The 22,293-nt window shown below is 43.7% G+C and overlaps 1 protein-coding gene across 1 annotated transcript in view; it reads left to right on the forward strand.

Moving 5' to 3' along the window:
* Positions 1 to 22,293, forward strand: part of jade2 (jade family PHD finger 2) — a 112,820-nt gene that overhangs the window by 27,790 nt on the left and 62,737 nt on the right. The window contains 1 exon segment of the mRNA XM_079738686.1: positions 15,496 to 15,647. Coding sequence (XP_079594812.1) covers positions 15,496 to 15,647 — 152 coding nt within the window.

The following is a 22,293-nucleotide window of genomic DNA, read 5'->3' on the forward strand; positions in this document are numbered from 1 at the left end:
TAGTTTTCCCTTAAGGTCGTTGTTTATTCTAAAGTTGTTTTCTGAGGCCGGCTTATTAGGGACACTAGAATTGTCTTCTTGTTGAGTCTTATTCTCAAGACATCTTCTTCCACAGTGGTGTTAAGACGTTTTCTGTTTAAAACTCTTGCTTTGTTTTTTTCGAAAGCCTTCAGCTTTTCTGCAGGTGTTTCTTCTGGGGTAGCGACTAGCAGTTGTTATTTGTATCTGCCTTGCTAACAATCTTCAGTTCTGCTTTAAGCAGGGGGAATGCCAAGGGCAGGTGGTTACAATGTGTCATTTGAGGACATGCGCCTGTTGAAAGGTGAAATCAAACCATGTTAAATGCAAGAAGGCGGGTTAAAAAAAGATCTGTGAAGTGAAACGCAACAAAACTCTTGTGACTGTAATGACAGCGTTGCTTCTTTCCTTTAACAAGCCTCTATTTAAGGCTATGAAAGTATTCCCCTTCAGTCATCACTCCTCACAAGTGGCTTTAATCTTTCTTATTTTGTTTCCATTTGATTAAACTGTGGGCAGAGTGTAATATTTGTATCCGTCGTATTTAGGCAGGGGAAATACGTGAATGTAAATTAAATGGAAAATTCTAACACAACATCGCACCGGGCATGTAAACGACCATGGGTCTGCATTTGTTTCATAGTTTGACACAAATGTTGGTTTTTGATTTCATTAGTTGTCTTCATAGTGAAGGAGTTCCTTTCTTATCCTTCCCGTCTGAATGTTTCCTAATTTTCATACATTACGATATTCACAAGGCCATAATAATAGGTACAAGCTAAGAAATCATTATTATTTATTTAGATGAGGGTAAATCAGAAAAAATGAAAAAACACACTTTTCTCAATAAGAAAAACATTTCTGCCTAACATTTCCCTCCCGGTGAACAAGTGACAGTTGTCAAAACACTGCAAGGATACACTCTCACACGCTCCCAAGATAAGAACTGGATCAAGGCACAAATGCTTATGCACACACACAAACACACAGAAAGACAGCCGGACACAAACACACATGGACAAGCACATGCACATGCAGGAAGACAGGAAAATACATGCATGGCACGCACATACACTTATGCATGCACAGACGCAGATACATGCACGTGTAAACAGGACGGAGAACATGAATGGACAGGACGGAGAACATGAAGGTATAGAACGGAGAACATTAAAGTATAGCATGGCGGTCGTTGGATCCTTCAGTGTATTTGAAGTCTGGGACCGATTCGGATTCTGTTGGACAAATAGCCACCACCTGGAGCATGTAAAACGTTTTGATCTGTTAATAGCGACATCATCCAGATTTAAAGCGGGTTGAGCACCGTACTCGCCGTATGGCGTAGACCACTATTAATTCAGAACCATCCCTTCCAGTGAGAGGTCTCAAGGCACCGCGCTGCTCCCTGATGTATTCCAGATCTGCACAGTCGCCATAACTTTGCCTAGCGCGAGGGGAGTGAAGCTGGTGGGGGGGGTAAACACTAAAGGCTCCTACCCACCAGGGACAAACCTGGATGGGGGGCAATCCGGTCTGAAGTGGGCTCTGATGATCATGGAATGTGGGGGACCCAAGACCACCTCGTAGAGGTGGGAGGGCTAAGATTTGGTTCAATTGTATTGGGCCGGATTTGCTTCGTGTAGCTGAAGCAACAGCCAATGGCAAGTACGAGGAACATATGTATAAAATGCTGACAATCAGACATAAAGCAATGGTTTTCATCCTTAGTTTGAAATGGCTTGAACCGCTGCTCAATTATTAGATCATAAAGTCCTTTTGTCTAAACTGTCTAAACGCAAGCTTTAAACAGTGCTTCAAACGTTTGTTTCAGTTGAAATGATTATGCCATACTTAAGAGAGGTGTTGATGAATTCAGCAATATACATATATTATAATATTTGATAAAAATATATACCTCTGTCCTCATCCATGTTACGTGACGAACCTCTGTGCTCATTCATGTTACGTGATGAACCTCAGATGTTCCTGACAGATTTGGCGTGTTTTCTGAGAAGGTGTGGACAGAGTGTGTACCCCACATGTTCCCAGTCCCTAGTGTGGACCATCGACCCGACAGCTATATACCTCTGATTGTCATGAAGTTTGTGCTGCCGAAGTCTGGCCTGACTTTAAAAGCGGTCATGGCCCTAAATAAGATATAACTCTCCATTCAGTCCTCAGCCGAAATGTTTCTACCAGCTCCGAACGACAAATGGAAATGACTGAAAGCTTTGGTGTGTTATCATTTTTACAGCCATATTTGGCAGTTGAAGACGTCATATATATTTTTTTCCTTTCTTTATTAATATTTACTGAAGATTTAACAGTTTTTTTTATTATGATTATTGCAATATAAAGGTCTATTGGTTTATTTTGTGTAATGTTTTTTTGATCTACAATAGAAGAGTATTAATAATGTATCAAATATACCCATAGAGCAAGGAGGAATTTAATCAATTCATATAGGTGTCATGATCTTTTATAGCATTGAACACCAAAATACATGACATGACACATTACTATGAGCCCATAGAGTTGCAAAGTGTGCAGAGCTTTACTGGAAGGTCCTAGTTCCCAGAAGTAGAAAGCCCATCATGTTTAACTCAAACGTACGTGACTCTCTCCTCGATTATTCATTACTACAAACAGTTTTGAACTAGTGTGTCAAAATTGTTGTTCATCAAGAAAAAGGCAAAGGTACAATACTGTGTACATGCATATCTTTGAGTAAAGGGCTCAAAATGCTTTGGTGGGTTTGAGCAAAGCATACATGCACGTACCAGGCATCAAACAGTAACGGGTGAACACAAAGTCTATGTTTTGTATACTATTGGAGTGTTCAAACTGAACATCTTTCAAAAGTAGAACAATTACCAGAGTGTGTTGTTCAATTAAATCAAAGCAAAGGTAGGTTTGCTGTAATCTGCAACCAAGACCTCTGGTTGTTTTGATATCATAGACCCCTGGTTGTGTTGATATGGCTGACCCCTGGTTGTGTTGATATCATAGACCTCTGGTTGTGTTGATATCATAAACCTCTGGTTGTGTTGATATGGCAGACCCTTGGTTTTGTTGACATCATAGACCTCTGGTTGTGTTGATATCATAGACCCCTGGTTGTGTTGATATGGCTGACCCCTGGTTGTGTTGATATCATAGACCCCTGGTTGTGTTGATATCATAGACCTCTGGTTGTGTTGATATGGCAGACCCCTTGTTGTGTTGATATGGCAGACCCCTGGTTTTGTTGACATGATAGACCTCTGGTTGTGTTGATATCATAGACCCCTGGTTGTGTTGATATGGCTGACCCCTGGTTGTGTTGATATCATAGACCTCTGGTTGTGCTGATATGGCAGACCCCTTGTTGTGTTGATATGGCAGACCCCTGGTTTTGTTGACATCATAGTCCTCTGGTTGTGTTGATATCATAGACACCTGGTTGTGTTGATATGGCTGACCCCTGGTTTTATTGACATCATAGACCTCTGGTTGTGTTGATATTGCAGACCCCTGGTCGGGTTGCGTACATTCTGCAGAGGCTCGAGCATGTAGTGGCCTGAAGACAACTTTGAGTCTCATTGAACATCTCAACCAATCATGGTGCTTAAAACTGGTTCCCTCCCGCCCCCTCTGCCCTCCACGCCACGAGAGCGTAACCTGATTCCCATGCGTTGAGCTTCTCTTTGGTCTTCTCCATAAACCCCTCAGCTTGACTCGAACAATCGACTGCACTTTATCAACAGTTGAACCAAACAACCATAGTGCGTGGGGATACTTTTTACAGTACAAGTCTAGCAGAACTAGACTGCTACCGTTCTTAATAGTCTGTATGTCACTGTACATGTACAACGAGAGTGTCTGACGAGAGCCTGGAACATTGTTTCTTACATCGTCACCACAACGACTATGCCCATGTTATTGCAGAGTAACCCCTGCCAACGATTCATTGGTTTAACCGCATTCGAGCAGACAGTTTCCTCTGTGATGTTCCTAATGTTTGTATTTCTGCCAAGCTTTGAATAAACAATAGTCTGCACTTGTACCCTGCTATGGAGTATGTCCATATAGCTGCTACAGGATTAATAATCAATCTACTATTGAGTTTTATTTAACCACAGACTGTACCGTAGACCAAAAAAACAGTATTGCACTACACGTTTGTTATAAATAATAAAAACGTTATATCTCAAAATTTGAAGAACTTACAAAGGAAAGCAATTCTACAACCTAATATGACCCCGACATAATCCTGGAGCCTAAAGTGATTGTATGCTTTTTTTAATTTATTAGTTATCTTGAAAAGAAGAAACTCGCACAGGAAAATTTACTTGGGTTTTGCTTCTGGAACCACAAGCTCCGCCCACTATAGTGCACATGTCACATAAGCTCCGCCCACTTTGCTACTCTATGGCTGTGTCTCAATTCAGTGGATGCAACCTTCGAAGGATGCGGTCTATGAAGGTGTGGCCTTCGTAGACCGTGAAGGCCGAACAAACGTTTTTAAATGAGACGGTCTGGCCTACGGAGCATTTCAAGTTTGCGTAACAAGCCGTTAACACCCTTTACCTTGCGTGACGACGCGCCGCTCCTGTCACCTAGCAACCCTGACAGCTGCGGTTCAAACCGGACGGCGGAGGAGAAATATGGAGCCGTTATATATATAAAATATAACGTTAATTAGTTTAACGTTATATGGCTCGTGTTGATGTCATTGAACTTTGACAATAAAGTTACAAATTTAAAATAGTCCCAACTTTATTTTAATCTAAAAAAATGTTTTTACATAGTTTTGTCATTAAATATATAATTTGCTGCAACTGCCGCTTCGGCTCTCTCCGACGCCATTTCTTAAAAAAAAATCCAATGAGCAATGAATCTTGGGATACGTTAGGCCGTGAAGGATCCAGCCGGTGGATCCTTCAAATCCGGGAAAAGAAGGCTGCATTTGTCGGCCGCATTTGAAGGAGCCTTCGAAATGGGACAGCCTTAACGCGCTGCTGTGACGCAATCGGCCTTCGAATGCAGACTCTGAAGGATGCGTCCCCTGAATTGAGACACAGCCTATGGTGCACATGCCCCAGATCAGAGGGTGCATTTGATCTTGTCACACTGATTGGGGTCTTGTGATCTCATCATCCGATGAGAACCACATTACCTTCATGTCTATGTTCTATTTTGAGCATAGAGCATCTTATTGTTCGATATGATTCACTTTCAGCCCTGGCTACACCCCATTGTGTTTGTTTCTTTTGTTCGCTTTGACAGACATCACGTCTCCTCTATTTTTGCTGATCTGTGTCTAGCATAATGTATAAACATTTGCCAATGGTCAATATTTTTTTGGGGCCTTTACAAACCATTTCAGAATCTGCCCTTTGGAGACATCACAAGTAGATACATTTTCTCCTCATAGGTTCATTTTTATTGTAATCAAATATGACAATTGAATGAAAAGTTGTTGCATGCGACCCCACTGCATCCTGGGAGGAAGGAAGTGGTATGGGTGGAATCGGTTGAATATTTTTTCTCTGCCCTCTTTTACACCTGCACTTTCACTGTCACGTCTTTGTGTGTGTGTGTGTGTGTGTGTGTGTGTGTGCCTCAGTATCTTACCAGTTTGACAGCTGCAGTACCTCATTAGAGGCTAGAAGACACAGCTGTGAAACTCCATGGCAACCAGATGCAAACATCTGGAGAAATACATGGAGTTTATGTTTCACTGTCTCACTCACACAAACAGTGTGCCAACTTAGTGAAACACTAAGAATCCTGGGATTATTTTTTCTTTTCGTTATGCTTGTTGACAATTGCCAGCCGAGACATAACACACACACACACACACACACACACACACACACACACACACACACACACACACACACACACGTTTGTCCATCTGTGGGATGGACGAGGGGGTTTTGGAGAGGAGATAAAAGGGCAGAAGCATGGGTGTTTAATACTGTGCTTGCATTCGAGGGGGGAATTGACTGAGGGACGGACAATGGATAAATTGACTGATTTTCGGTATCTCAAACAACTGTTTGATCTACTCTGCTGCACACCAAGAATTCTATTAAAGGGGTTTCAATCACACAATTTCAATCAACAATCATTGCACATGCTTTTAACAGTGTGTACGCCAAGTATTTAAGTAAATCCAAATCATCAAATAGCGTACGATGGCATCAAATACTTATTAAGTGTGTCAAACATCTTGGCTGATTTTGTTCACCAAGGAATCGGACTCGGCCTGTATCTTTGATTTCTTCTTCTTCTTTGTATTATTTGAAGCAGCCTATGCGTGTGGAACTGCATTGCTGCCTCAGTCCCCCGGGTTAAAATCAACGCACTATGTCTTTGCAAACCACAATGATGTAGGTTTTTATTCGATTATAGTGCGGTGAAGTGAATTCCAATCACAAGTAGTCAGTCCAGGCACACTCTTATGCCAGGTGTGAGCTGAGGTTCAAAGAGCTGTCCACTACTCTCCCTCTCGCTCTTACATTCTCTCTCGCTCTCTCCCTCTCTCGCTCTCTTGCTCTCTCGCTCTCTGTCGCTCTGTCTCTGTCTCACTCAGTGATCACCAAAGAAGCACTTGGGACTCCCAGCTGCCAGAGAAACAGAGAGTGATTAAAACAAGCATAGCCAAACTTCCTTCCCTCGTTGTGCTGGAGCATGTTGTGCGTCGGCTATCCTCTGAGCCGTGACAAACTCCACACATGTGGTACACTGCAAATTAAGGAAACAAACGCATCAACAAATTTTCCAATATGTTGTGTTCGAGGACTGCTGTTAAGTTTGTTTGTGTACTTAGAATAAAACTTGAGTTCTCTTCTCCCCATGATAGGGGACATTACATGGCAAGTGGAACTCCACTCCACTGCTCACAAATGTCTCAGATTATCTTGTTCCTCAAAGTGCAGCAGCTTCCAATAACGGCGCCCAGGAGTAAACCCACGATGCCTGGTGTTGAAGCTGTAAACACAAGACCCTAAACACTCGGCCTGAAAAACCAAGTACATTCTTATCGTAATTGCAGTGTTTGATTGTAAAAAATAAAAAAAATAAAAATAAAAAAAAGGAATATCTAGGTCACAGCCACCATCACACCTCCCCTTCTGAGGCGGCTCACCAGATCCTCTGCCGAAACGTGCTGTGTTGGCAAAGTAATTTGCATCAGGGTGTGTGTGTGTGTGTGTGTGTGTGTGTGTGTGTGTGTGTGTGTGTGTGTGTGTGTGCTGGTGCTTGCTCGTTAATGTGAGTAGGGAGTGTTGAGTTTATCTTCCCTTGCTCTCGCTTGCTCACTCTCTTGCCCCAGTTTTAATTCAACCTTTATCCACAGAAGTGTTGCTGACTATGCACACTCCTTTTCCAGCGACACCCTGGTTCATATTTGTATAGTTACACACCTGGAAGCTGAATTGTGCGACTGCTCCAGCGACGCGCTGTCTTGCCTGCTTGCTTCACCTTTACCAGCGCCAAACTGTGAATCCCTTACACATTTCCCATATTATGCTAAATGTCTCCATGAAGAATGGCAAAACTATTTACAACCATTTAATTGCTTGTAATGTCTTTGGTTAATATCTCGATCCACACAATTCTTCAATGTGTCGTTTTTCTATGACCACATGTCCCAATGTTGAAGGAAACCGATCTTGTTTCTGATGTTTATTTGTATATCCCACCATGTTGGGTTAAAGCTACTTGTGATATCACTACTTGTGATATTAACACCAAAGCTTTCAGGGTGGGGTAAAAGCTGTGTGGTCAAGTTCTCAATTCATAATGTAAAAGCAATTCCCCTTTTTTCTATGGAAAATCATTTCAACAGCTTATTTTGATACAACACCTCTGTCAGACATATCTTTGACTATTGTAAGAATTTATAATCATATTTGTTAGTCAAAAGCTTGTATGGTACGTACATGTGTATTGTTTCATGTGCATTGTATAATATTGCCTTTCTGTTCTGAATATTCTCTTCCTCTGTATCTATCTATGTATCCATGCCAGACATATGCGGGTACTTTGTAGCAATAGTCACAAGCATGACTTGTTAGAGGGAGTACTGTGTAAGAAAGGGTGTCAAAGTTGTATGAAGTTGCCAGCCCCTTTCACACATGAATGCCCTAAAATTGCGAGTCTACGTTTACCAGTGAAATGACCAGTTTCTACGTTCACACAAGACCACTGGCAATGCGTGTCGTAATTTCCCAGAAATTACGTGTTTCTATCGCTCCGAAATAACTGCAGTTTGAAAACAATATCCGTCCCCGTATCATAACCCGATCTGCTGAGCTCTCCAATCCACTGTATGGAAACATTTTACACTGATTTATATTTCCCCCATGTATGTATAATAAGAACGCTGTTTACACTGCAGAGCTGGCAATTAACTCATCACCTCCTTGAAAAATGTTATGTTTGGCTCACACAGTTGTCAACAGAGCAAGCTGCTACATTGTTCAAGCTTATTCCGGCAATGTGACAGCATTGTTCTTCAGACATATGGTTGTGCAGGAACATTACCGCAAATGTTGCAAAGTCTTTAGCAGGGATATTTGCGGAATGGACCTTCAGGCATTTTGATACCGGCTCCCATTCACACTTGACTCACATGCCTTTAAATGTCCAGCATGGGCTGAATGTGTGAAATGGGCTGAATGTGTGTTGTTCACCAACCTGCTTCCATCTCTTGATTCATAGTGATTATGCTGATGCTGCCTAAAAATAACGCACGCACGCACGCGCGCGCCTCTCCCAGGCTCCTGTGGACCGCCAATCATTAGTGTGAGGCCTGCATCTGTGATGGTGCTAAAATTAGCTGACATCTGCTGTGACTCACTACTGAGAGCCAGGTCATCGAGCCACTTGGGGAATAAGTGTTGTTGTTGTTCTTCCTCCTTTCCTTCTCTTCCCTCCTTCTGTTTCCTTCTCTTCTCTTTCCCTCATGCGTCATTGCCAGAATCAGTTGCTTTGACGTGGATAATGTCTGCTGTGTGTGTGTATAATGCATAAATCTGACTAATAACCAGACGCATGTGCAATCCTTTCAGTGGGATCTTTCAGGCCTGTTCCAGCTATATTATTTATTATTTGAATGCTGAAGCACAGCTTGACTATGCCTCATTTCTGTCTGCCATGATATTCAGTCGGTGATGCCTGAGGATTTCACCTTGTTGTATTATAGATGGGCATGTCTGCAGACATGTGAATGAATCATTTGTGAGTAGTATCAGCTTCGGCGCTGAAGCTCCTTTATCACGGATAGAGTCGGAAAGACCATATCAACAAAAGCCAAATATCCGTCTCAAGCGGAGATGAGAAGAGACTATGAGAGAGGGGTTGAAGAGGCAACCCCTGGACAAACGTCACTCCAGGCACAGCATCATTGTGACCAGCTGCCACTTCCAGTTAACCTTTATCTGACGTTTCCAAGGAAATAAAAGCATTCTAGGAGCAATGTGATTCTATTCCACAAGATTTAATTTGATCAAGACGAAAAATGTGTTACTAAAGAAAAGAAAATATACATCTCATGGTGAATATTGAACATTTACCATGCAAGTGGGCAGTCATTATTTATTTACACTGCTGTGATGGCTATTCGAGTTAATCATCTTACTAGACAGAGGAATTGAGCTGAATGTCAATGCATCTTGTTTGGATCTTCCTTGAACTGCTATACGAAGATATCAATAACAATGATAATATGAGGATGTATACAAAATATGCCCAGCTTCCGACCCGAGTGGATCTCCGGTATAATCAAAACAATCTCCAACATCTCCATCATTATTCTTTTTTGTAATTCAATTTCATGTATTGGCCTAGTTGTGTGTACAAGCCTTTACACTGTCATCTTAAGGACCATCTTGACGCTAATTGCCTGGAAGTCTTCAGAGTGGAGCAGCTGCTCACATAAAAGCGCTCCTCAGAGTCTTTTTCACCATGATTGGAGCCACTTTGCTTCCGCCTCGCTGGCCTACCCACAATGCCCTGTAAACGCTACCTTCCTTTGCATGATTGCAAAGGTAATGACTGGCAGAGAAGCTTTCTCTCTGGCTGCTCTTAACCTTTTTCGGCTGATGCCATCTAGGAAGGAGGCTGTTTGGTGGATAACCACCTGGAGAGTCAGGTGTGGGGCCGAGACAGAAAGTGGCCTTATCTTGTGAGTGGTATCACAGCAAGCCCTGTGTGTGTGTGTGTGTGTGTGTGTGTGTGTGTGTGTGTTTGTGTGTGTGTGTGTGTGTGTGTGTGTGTGTCTTGTGTATGCTTAGGCGTGCGTTGTGGTCTGATGATGGTAATGTCAGTGTGTATGTGCGTTTTGTCCTCTTCTCTGTTGTACTTTATTGCATATATAAAGGTCTTATGGCATGTTATTGTCGCTGTGTGTGTGTGTATTTGTCTGTGTGCACCAACCTTATTAATAGGTGGATAATAAATATAGGCTAGCCTCTTATGGTTCAGTGTTTATCCTGACCTATCGCTCTCGCACATTAAAGTACATCTAATCTGTAACATTAGCGTTTATTTGACTCAAGAGTTACGCTCCACAAGGAATAGAAGGTACATTAGGACATGTGCGTTCACCCTGTAAATGGCACAGTACTCGAGAATATTAATCAGCGTTACTTTAACCGCAGAAGACTGGTTTGACATTTGGAAGGCTTCGAGAACTCTGAAAGCAGAGACGGCCCGGATTAGAAGACCATTCCTACTCCCAACCAGCTTTTATGAAGATGAGGAACTTTAAAACCATACATATACAGGAGCTCATTTTTTAGTCTGTATGTTTAAACGTCGTCTTTGATCCAGCAGTCCTCTGTTAAGGCAGAACTTCTTGGGGAATATGGCTCAGAGCCTGGGCCAGGAACCACACACTGCAGGGATGGAGTTGAGCCTTGTTTCCTGTTTCTAGAAATTCTACGTTGACATTTATTTCATGAGTGGGTGAAGCTTTCAAAAAGGGATTTTAATAAGTGTATTTCCGCAGTGGCCAGTCGGCACGGTTCTGACCTGATACCATGAGACAGTTTGTGTTCAACTACAGATGCTGCCTCCAGCAACATGACCAACATGGTCAAAACAAAGATGAAGTGTTCCGAAATGAAACGTCCCGTGTGCCCAGATTTCAGCTAGTCTGCATCAGACTAGGGATACTAATATAACGTCTCCTTCATGAGACCAGTGGAATAACGATTAAAGGCTGTGGTTCCATACCACTATATCCACAGAGGAGGGCGATAATATGTGACGGTTTCAACAGCAGGAGATTCAGATCAATGATCACTCATCAATTTCAAGCCCCCCTCGACGGCCTGGTTACAAGCATCCATCCCCTGGCTGCTCTCCCTGGAGCTGAATGGTAGCGGCACATCAGCCAGAGTGTAATTCCTGCCGAGTGATGGATGCATCATCTATCGACTGGTGCTCCTCAGACTTATAGATGCACCATTTGGCGCTTTTTTTTTCTTTTCTTTTTTTATAATACACAGATCTGCTCTTAATGATCTTCAACGCAGGCCAGCGTTTCTCCATGCGACTTTTAACGTCGTCAGCCTGTCAGCTGGCATCGCTGTATGCGTCTTCGCTGTCGACCCAGATTGGACTTAATGAGGGGCCTGCGTCCGCGCAGCTCATAACTCAGCACAACACAGCTGCTGACAGAAAAAGAAGTGTGAATGTGTGCTGATAGAATTTGTTTATGGAAGTGTGTGTGTGTGTGTGTGTGTGTGTGTGTGTGTGTGTGTGTGTGTGTGTGTGTGTATGTATGTGTTTGAGATAAATTTATCATTCGACAAGACATGTTTGTGGGAGTATGTGAGATTGTACCATTGTGTGTTCTTCTTTTAACGGTTGCTGAGTTGGTGGGATATAGGAATAGGGGATCTTCATCTTTTTTATTGGTCTGGCTGTTTGTATATCTGTTGGTCCTCTACTTATAAGTCTTTGGTTTAGGAAATGTGCTTGAATCCCACAATGGCCTGAATATAGGATTCATCATCACTTCTTAGTAATAAAGGTAATAACCTGTTTTACCAGGATTTAAAAAAAATGACAGGGAGAGAGTTTTACAGTCTGACACCCTCAACTGGTGGTGTACAGAAGCCATCATTGTTGCTTCACCTGAATGTGTGAATGGCCCTCACTGCTCATCTCCTCTATTCCAGGATCAATCTTTTGCATTCGAGACTTCTTTTTTTGTCAAACCTGTCAAAAATGTAAAGTGCTATGAGGAAGGGGTACTTGCCAAACATCAAGAGGCTTCGTCATCATAAAAAAATGCTTTGTGCTGCTCATTTTCCAGAATTAATGCGAAAAGTGTGATTTCCAAGATGAACACCATCTGATAACTGACAATAGCGGTAGAGGATATATGAAGTCAACATGATTAGCTTTGTCTATCCTTTGTCCATTTATGTCGAATTCTGTTGATTTTCCCCAAATTCCTCTAAACATGTTTTATTATTTGTTGATATGTTTAGAAGCAGGATGTATTGTATAGTAAAAGCCTCTGGCTTCACATGTTGTTGCTGAGACCAGAAGGTTTGTTTAAATTAAGTGTCTCGCACGGGGAGGATGATACCCCGTGTTAGACCAGGTTTAACATAATGACGCCATGAACGTCCAGGTATACAGAAATTTATCGCAGCATAGTGCTAGAGGCGTATAAAAGAATAATGCATCTCAATGGAGATTTTAAAATGAAGGGTCATGGTATCATAAGTGATCTCGTACAATTTGGGCAGACGAGTTTGAGTGATTTTGCCGGGGCAGTGGAAACTCGCTCTGCTACCCGTTGCTGTGTTTAACACGGAGATAATTAAACTGATTGGTTGTGGAACTTTCCTTACCACCTGGAATCCACATCAACAACCAGGCAGGCGAAGTTGAGCCACCTCTGGGATTTAACTCATCTGGATCGAGCCTCTCTCCTCCATCAAGGGTGTATCTCTGGTCCCACCGACTGCTGGCCTGGCGCCCGTTTCTGTTGTTTTATCATGTGGTTATGGAGAAAGGCCATTTCAAGCTAGCTGAACACTACAGCGAGATGGCACGCATCTCTTTTTAGCGTCAACTGTGCATCCACAAAGTCGTTTTCGATGATGCAACATGGCGTTATGTGGGCACATTATTATTGATATCATTGCATACGTTTTGCCCACCACTAACGAACGCACGCTGTAGCTCACTCTTTATTTGTATTTAAACAGCAGCCAGGCAACTGAAGCTGGGTAACGTTATTTGAATCATGACACACACACACACACACACACACACACACACACACACACACACACACAGACACACAGACACACAGACACACACAGACACACACAGACACAGACACCTAACTACCACCGTCCTTGCCTGTCACTTTGCCTTTACAACACAACCATTTAACATACTCCTCGACCTCATTTTCATCCCTCGTCCCTTCCAGTATGTTGCCACCACTATCTAACCTTAGCACAGTGACGCATCACCTTGCTCTCTCTCGGCCTCTTCTTCCATCTCTCTCCAGTTAATTTGACGGTGGCATACAGCGTCGTACCGTGCATTCACCCTTCTCCTCCCCTCATCCCTCCCTCCTGCATTACTAGCGTGTGCTTCATGTTGCTGCAGCACCTTCTGTTTGTCCTCCAGAAGGTGTCTTCGCCCTCGTATCCATGGGAGGGCTAAAACGTGTGCGACTGCGACTCCCTGTGTGTCGATGGTACATGCGTATGAGGACACTATTACTATTATTACTGTGAAATATTACCTGGCAAATCAAAGCCCTTCTATCTCATGTCGGTTTCATCCCCTGTTTCTCGGTCGGTTTGTTTCAACTCGTTTGATTTGGCTCCACCCTGTTGGGTTGTGTGGAGGCCATCACAGGCTGGAGGAGGGTGTGGTGGAGGAACAGAGGTAGGATTAGCACTAGAGGGAGACGCTGATGGACAGAGAGGTGTGGATGGATGGAGAAGGAAATTGAAGGACGGAGACATACAGATTGAGATTGAGGGCTAATAAAACATGAGACTGTGTTTGTCTAATTTGTGTGTAATTGTTTTAATACGACTGTGTGTGTGTGTGTGTGTGTGTGTGTGTGTGTGTGTGTGTGTGTGTGTTTGTGTCCATACCTTCGTGCTTACATCTTAAGACACACAAACACACAAGCCTGCTATCAGTGCAGTCATACTTTTGCAGATGACCTTTTACTGCTGGCAGAAGAGGAAATGTGTTAGCTTACCAACACTTCAATCATAACCAGATTTATAAAATCCTCTGCTCTATCGTCAGGGGGTAACTGTTACAACCATGGCATGATTGGCTTGTTTTGTCATAGCAGCAAGCCTTAACACTGCATTCAGATGCCTTATGTCTCCCACTGGTAGAAGGAATGTCACAACAGCATGTCCTCTGACTTCAAAATAAACGCCTCTAATTCAATACAGCAGCACCTGTCTCTCTTTCTCCCTGTCTCTCCACCTCCCTGCCTCTCCCCTGGTTCCCTCTCCATACCGCCCTGTTCATTCACCTCCCTTTCTCCTCCCTGCCTCTCCCCTCATCCCTCGTTCCATCTCCACGTCTCCATAACTCCCTGTTAATTGCCCACCTCCGTGCCTCTCCTCTCATTCCCTCTCTGTACCTCCCTGTTCATCCACCATCCCTCTCTTCATCTGCCTGTTTCCCCCCCCTCCCCTCTCTCCTCATATCCCAGCCTTCCACCTCACCATTCCCCTACCTCCAATCTTTCCTCCTACTGCTCATCCAATCTATTTTCTCTCCTGTACCCCCACCACCCTTTCACTTCTTCCCCATCGCCACCTCTCTCTCAACCCCTTCTCTCCACCTTTCGCCATCCTGTCCTTCACACGGTTGAGTGAAGGACGGGTCACACACACCTACAGATATTTACCATGAGGGATGTCTGTGGGGTTGAAACATGCAGATGGCTCAGAAGAGTCTGGGAGAAATGGCTTTTTATTGCGTCAGTGGTTTAGAAAACAATTGCTCTGGGACTGTCCATAAGCTATTATCTCTCGTATTCGTATTTGCGCTATTATCTTATTCATCAATGCTGCACAAAGCACTCGTATGTTGTGTGGAAATTCTTGCTTGATGTTTCTTCACTCGGCAGATTATTTTTCTGTTTACCCAAAGCAAAACAAAGGACTAATTTGGCATCTGAAATGTTTGCCTGGTATTATTGTTATCGCTCTAGTAAAATCCTGAAGAAAATGTAGAAAAGATCAAAATCAAAGTCTGAGATTAAGATGTTCTGTTATGATTTTGCTGGTTTGAAATGGGATATAACTTCTCATGCACTGTAAAGTCAACAAAGGAACACATAATACCTAGAGAGCAAGGTGCGCACAGAACGAGGAGACCCCCATCCCACCACCAAACGCCAGGACAGGACTGCATCATTCCTTCAGGGAGCCCTAACCGGGTCTCGTTTCTCTGCCTCGCCCCCCCCAGGTGTTCCGCACGGACTTCATCACGGCCATGAAGCTGGCGGACTCGGCCCAGCTGGGCGACTTCTACGTGCTCTCGGACCCGTGGAGGCAGGAGTGGGAGAAGGGGGTCCAGGTCCCAGCCAACCTGGAGGCCATCCCCCAGCCCGTGGTCCGGTAAGCAGGAGATCCCGCACACACACACACACACACACACACACACACACACACACACACACACACACACACACACACACACACACACACACACACACACACACACACACACACACACACACACACACACACGGGCTTGCACACTGATGCACTCACACACACAGCGGGGCGCACGCTGATGCACTCACACCTACAGGGGCGTGCAAGCTGATGCACTCGCATGCACAGGTGAGTGCATTCTGATGCACTCGCATGCACAGGTGAGTGCATTCTGATGCACTCACATATACAGGGGTATTCACGATGAAGCATTTACATACAGACTGGGAGAGCCCGGACACGGTGTTGTGGCTATCTTGTTGAGATCCAGCTGTGGTCAGCGTCCTTGTGGTTAGTCTGGCACTCGAGGAACTAATAAAAGAGTTCAGACGGCCTCGTAACGACTCTGAGGGCTGCACATGCACATGGACGCATTATATATGTGCACGTGTTTAACCAACTCATTAACAACACACACTCACACTCACACGCACACACACACACACATGCACACACACACATGCACACACACACACACACACACACACACACACACAGAGACACACAGACACACTTGTGAATGTTTAAACGTAAACAAAAGGCAGATTAATTACAAACACTAGAATTTCAGCATAGCCCATCCTGCTGTGCTTTTTGCAGTGATTCATGTCCTTTGTCCTGCCAAGGTTTTCAACTCTTACCACTTCACACCGGTGATATATTAACTAATACTTAACATTTAAAAATACGTCTAATTGACTAGCAGGATTACTCACTGCTAGTCCCAGTCATCACCTGTTTAGCTTTTCTTTCTTAATGACACAAACACATATCCCATGCAATTCTCCCATAGAGAACTCAACATGAAAGCCCTGCATGAATTGTGAAAATCACCTACCTGATATACGGTAAAGACTTTAAATAGATGGTAGATAAGTCAGGAAGCAGCCAACTCTATCTGCATTGGGTCTGCCCATGTGTATCTGTTTAGCCGTAGTGTTGTCCACACATAAACATACAACCCGTTAATAGCGACATGTAAACACAGACGCACGCACGCATGCGCCGCTGAGTGGTTGTGTAGGTGGGGGAAAGGAAGAGGGGAAACTGTCAGATTGTAAGGATGGATTCGTATATGCCAATGCCATGAGTGCGATAGCATAATGACTGATAAACTGATGGGGAAATGAATAGACAGATGAGTAGACAGATGGGATGAACGAGGAGACAGAGGGGTGGGAATATGTGAGATTGTGACAGGTGCTGCTATCTTCTTATGCTTATCACCTTTCTCACTCTTTCTCTCTTGCGATCTTCCATTGCTGTCCCTTGAACCGTTTCATATTTTTGACGTGACAGTCTCCGTTTCTCTTTGGTCTGTGCTTTAAGTCTTCAACAAGTCTTTATCTTGTTCGCTTTTCTCCTTGGATAGTTCTTTCTGTTTATCATCACTCCTCACAACCCGTCTCTATTCCCCCTTATTTCTGAGCTCTTTCTATTCATAAAAGCTTTTTACATTTTTGGTGATTCTCTGCCCAAAAATGTGAAAAAAATGATGACGTACAGAATTCAAGCGACTTAATTTCAGAGAGTCACTCAAGACCCACCTGTATGCACACGGGCCTATCGCCTGAACTCTTCCAGGAGCTCATCGCTGTCATATTATTGGTTCTAACCATTTCTGGTGTCCATTGCGCTCTCCGTCACCGAGCTCTGTCCACTGAGATTGGTCTGGCGCTCTAATGCTGGAGCTATCTCATCCATCTTGTTGCTGCTCTTCTTCTGCATTGGTAACATTTACGGTCCCACAGAAGCTGAGTTTGTGCCTGTGTTCGCTGTGGCCCCTGGCTGCTCGTGGCTCTGTGTTCGCTGTGGCCCCTGGCTGCTCGTGGCTCTTTGTTTCTATGATGTATGGTTACATATTTTCAAATCAAATGATCAAATCAAAATGGTATCGTTTCCACTTATAACGAATGTGACCTGGTTCTTTACTCTCAGTATAAAATACAACGAGATGAAGATCACATTTCTGTTTGTGTCCCGGTAGACAAACAGACTTATAGCTGCCGGAAACCGGAACATTAACAGATCGTTTCTTCTCCATGTTTTCCGTCAGAAAGTAGCGCTGGAGAAAATTGAATCCAGAATATTCAGTAAAAATGTGCGATACATTTGGATGGAAACGCATTCTATATCTCTCTGTCTCTGTCTCTTTGTCTCTGTCTCTCTCTCACTGTCTGTCTCTCTCTGTCTCTCTGTCTCCCTCTCTCACTCTCTGTCTCTCACACTCTTTCTCTCACTCTCTGTCTCAGTCTCTCACTCTGTGTCTCTCCCTCTCTTTGTCTCTGTCTCCCCCTCTCTGTCTCGGTCTCCCTCTCTGTGTCTCTCTCTGTCTCCCCCTCTCCGCCCCCCTCTCTGTCTGTCTATCTCTCCCTCCCTCGCTCTCCCTCCTCTCAGCCTGAGGCTCAGACACAGTTTTCCTTGGCGGTGTGTGTTTTTATATGAATAATGACATCATCATCCAAAAATGGTTGGAGAGGAAAAAGGCTGCGGGGTCTGTCTGACTCAGACCACCAGTATCTCCCCCCCAACCCTCTCTTGCTCTCTCTCCCTTCATTCATCCTTCTGTGATTCTCTTTCTTTGTATGTCCTATCATTCTTTCTCAACAGTTTTCTGTCCCTTAACCCCCGTCCCTCTCTCCCTAATCCTCTCTTCTCTCTTCCCTCTCTCTATTCCTGTCCATCTCTCTTCGGTGTCTCTATCCCTCACCTCTCTCTCACTTCTCTCACTCAAAATATGTTCTCTCTGAACTCCTTTCTCCCTCTCTCAAATGTCAAGTTGTCTTTATTGGCAGCCATATACTGCATTGTTATAGTGCCAAAGCATTGTATAACAGATTGTCATGCAATGATATTCTGTTCATATGTCTATCAATATAATTCCCTTACCCATTTATTTCTCTCTCTCTATTGCTCTAACTGTTTAGCATTTTGTTTCTCTCTCTCTGTCTGTCTCTCTCTCTGTGTATCCCTTCTACCCTTTCCCTCTCCTCCCCTTCTCACTTTGTGAGTAAGACACAGCAAGAGTGTGTCTGTTTGTCTCCCCCCTCTCTCTCTGTCTATCCCTCACCCTGGCCCGTCTCTCCGTGGGCTGGCGAGGGCCAAAGGGAAGTTATTAGGATGTTGTATAACGCTGGGTTTGTGCACACAGTGGATAGAGGCCCTGGCTCCCAGTCCACAGCCTACGTCCCCAGTGAGGGATTCAGGGAAGGAAAATAATTACATACATGAGGAGTTCTCTCTCTCTCTCGCTCTCTCCGTGACATTATTCCACTGCAGAGGAAGGGGGCACTACCAGATTACCTAACCCAAAGAGCACCTGTCAAACCTCAGATGGAGGAAACGAGAGCTCGCTGACCAAGCGAACACTGGACAATAGACCTTTTTGAACGGGTTTACTGACACTGATATAACAGCTATGTGCTCTCTGAAGACTCTTTGGAACAGTCCTGTGTGCATGCGAGCGGAGGTTTGAGGGAAATTGAAGTCACGGGATATCTGTAGACCATAATTTGTTAAAATGTATTTAGTGAATCTCTTGTCATTGTTTTTAGGCATAGTAACCTTTTATCAACACACCAACTCTTTCCAGCTCCCCTAACTGTTTTTTCTTTTATTGAGATTTATTTATTCGTTTTATGAGCAATTGGGACATTCGCATAAAAGCACGTGGATGGAACACACCTACTGTCTCTCTTCTCGCTCTCTCTTCTCTCCTGTCTCTCTCTTTTCGCTCTCGCTCTCAACGAGACAGCCAAGATGGGGCTTATTTGAATGTATTGGTTCATCGCTACCAGCCATATGGCAGCAGGATCAACAAACATGAAATCCTCCTTTTGTCTATTTTCATATTTATTTTATTACATTTTCCTCTATTGCGTCCTCCTCATCACCTGGCAATGCTTTGTTTTTTCTTTCCTAGCATCGTGTCAAGCTTTGGGGATGCAAACCGCAACACCAGCCACAACCTGACATTCACTCTGTAAGGAAACAACGCTTCCTAAGCATTAGATGGAGGAGGAAATGATATTCCTGCTTAATCCTGAGCGGTGAGCTGTGTAACCGTACAAAGCTAAGGACTTTGTGTCTTTGAGATTAGTTCTCGGTACTGCAGTATTACATTCTGGCACATGATGTTTGGTAATGCTCCAGCCTAAGGAGTTCTCTTGCAACTTAAATAAACAGATATGCTATTTCTTTATAGCATATCTGTTTTTTATCACTTTGGAATTTTTACCCTCCTGGCTATTGCAGCAGTTTTCTCCAGGTTTAGCTAACATATCTATATTTTTGTTGTTGTTGCATTGTACAGCCCTCACAGACTTCCGACAATGACACACTGCTTGGAAAATAAACGCAAGGGGATAAAAGTTTATATTGAAATCATACAGCTAATTCAATGTGACGATATGTCTATATTCAAGTCAAGTCAACTCTATTTGTATAAACACAATGCAACACAATAGTCTCACTCTGGCTTGTTCCAGGCCTGGGGCTGCTACCCTTGATATTGACTTATTTCTGAGCCAAATAAGGGAACAAAACCAAAATCCACAGTAGGTTCTTTGTTTTATAACTGAACTCTGGTCCCTGGAGACCATCATTCATGCTGATTGCAAACAGTAACCCAGAAAGAGACAGGTGGAAACGGTATTACTCTCCAGTGATAAGGTTCAGCATGGACAGGGCCATCAGCGCTGAACCAGGGGCTGTATACTAAAGCAATCTGAAGAGCTTTGGTAATACTGAAGAAAGATGGCATGCACACACACTACAGAAAATAATGGATAGAGGAGAGCCCAAGGCAGGGTTAGGAATGGTTTTTGAAATTGATATCTGACATGGAGCATACAGAATATATATTTTATTTTCGGCCAACTTTGCCTGTGCCGCGGTAGAGAACTTGACGGCAGGAAATGTTTGTGGTGTGCTTTAGTTTCAGAGTAACCATTCCAAACTTGAAAGGGAAGAGCAGAGAGCCTTTCAGATACAATGAGATCAGGTTGATTCTTGTTAGGTGAACCCTCATTTCGTGAAGATGATAATATTAGAAACAGCAGGCTGCATTGGTTAAACAGATTAGATCAATACATTGATATAAAGATTCCAACAATACATTTTTGTGCAACAATAATAAAAATGTCTATGCTATTCACTTATGAAAATACAATAGTCTCTACTTCACTGCGCTCTACTCTCAGCTCTATTCCCAGTAGCTAATAGGATCATTAGCTGGCTCCCTGGTTTTTGTTTGCCCTACAATATGATGGAATGCAGTAATGTTAATTGTTTCTAAAAATAGCACTGCGTTGCCAAATGTCTGCAGAAAGAAAAAAAAATTGGCGGCTAGCATCAAAAATCTGAAACGATGTACTGCGACATTTAAAAGATGAAATGAGGACATGAGAGAAAAGTTGCACGAAAGTTCTGAGGCGCTCCAATATGCACATGCGTCTCCTGGCACCACAGTGTTGCACGCAGTACAGTACAGCTTCTCACACCAGTTTTGCATTTTGTTCTCTGTGGGTTCTTCCGGAAAGCCCCGCCATCAGATAAGATGAGTAAGAATCCTCCATGTCACAGATTTACAAGCGGGGCTTGAACACTTATAGTTTCCATTCGTAATGGGCTTCAAAACCCTGCAACAAACGGGCTGCTCTGCACATGCACTCGATGTATGCCTGATAACTGGCAAGCCGGCCATCTTTGATAACACCATGTCTCCACACGCTCAGTCATCATGGTGTGGTGGGCGGGTTGTCTAGCCGTGCTGAAACGCCTACACTACTGTGTTGGTGAGCATGATGTACTCCACAGCTCTTACTGGGAGTGTTGTAACTGATGTAACTGATTATCTGATGAGCACCCCAATGGCGCGCACGTACATGGAGTAACGAATGTACCGAATCACATTCAGCCCTTTGAATTGCTATGGCAGTGCAAACACATGCCACGGTAATAATGTTGGAATTCCAATCCAATTGTTATCAGATACCAACGTCTAGAACCTGTCTGTTTGAGTATACACACTTTTGTGATGATGTTCACTACGAAACTAAGTGGACGACTCGGGTTCAAAGGGTGCGCTAGCTGACCGCAGCGAGCTAACGCACTGTTTTGGCCTCCTCCCAGATTGATGGCTAGTTGAGTACACATTATAAATGTACTATTTAACTGTGAGGGTCATGACCCAAAAAGGCTCTGTGCCCAGGCCTATAGACTCTGAGAGAGAGTAATAATATGTTGTCATAAGAAATAACTTTTTATCCTGAGGGCAGAGAGTGGGTTTGAGTAATGCGTTCTTGCGGGTGCTGAAAAGTGGATAGAACTAGGCAGTATATCCAGAGCAGTCTCGGATGGCCTTGTTTGGTGGCCAATTCATCAGGGACATATTGTACAGCCTCACACACATGTGCACACGTATCTGGTACAGAAGATAATAGCAGGGTTGATTATCTGATTGACTGTGAAGCCAACTTGCCAGGGGTTGTTTTGGCTAGCCGAGGGACTTATCGACTGAGTTGCGTCTTTTAAGTTACCGGCTAAA

The sequence above is a fragment of the Pollachius pollachius genome (assembly GCF_949987615.1).
Source record: "Pollachius pollachius genome assembly, chromosome: 6".
NCBI lineage: Eukaryota > Metazoa > Chordata > Actinopteri > Gadiformes > Gadidae > Pollachius > Pollachius pollachius.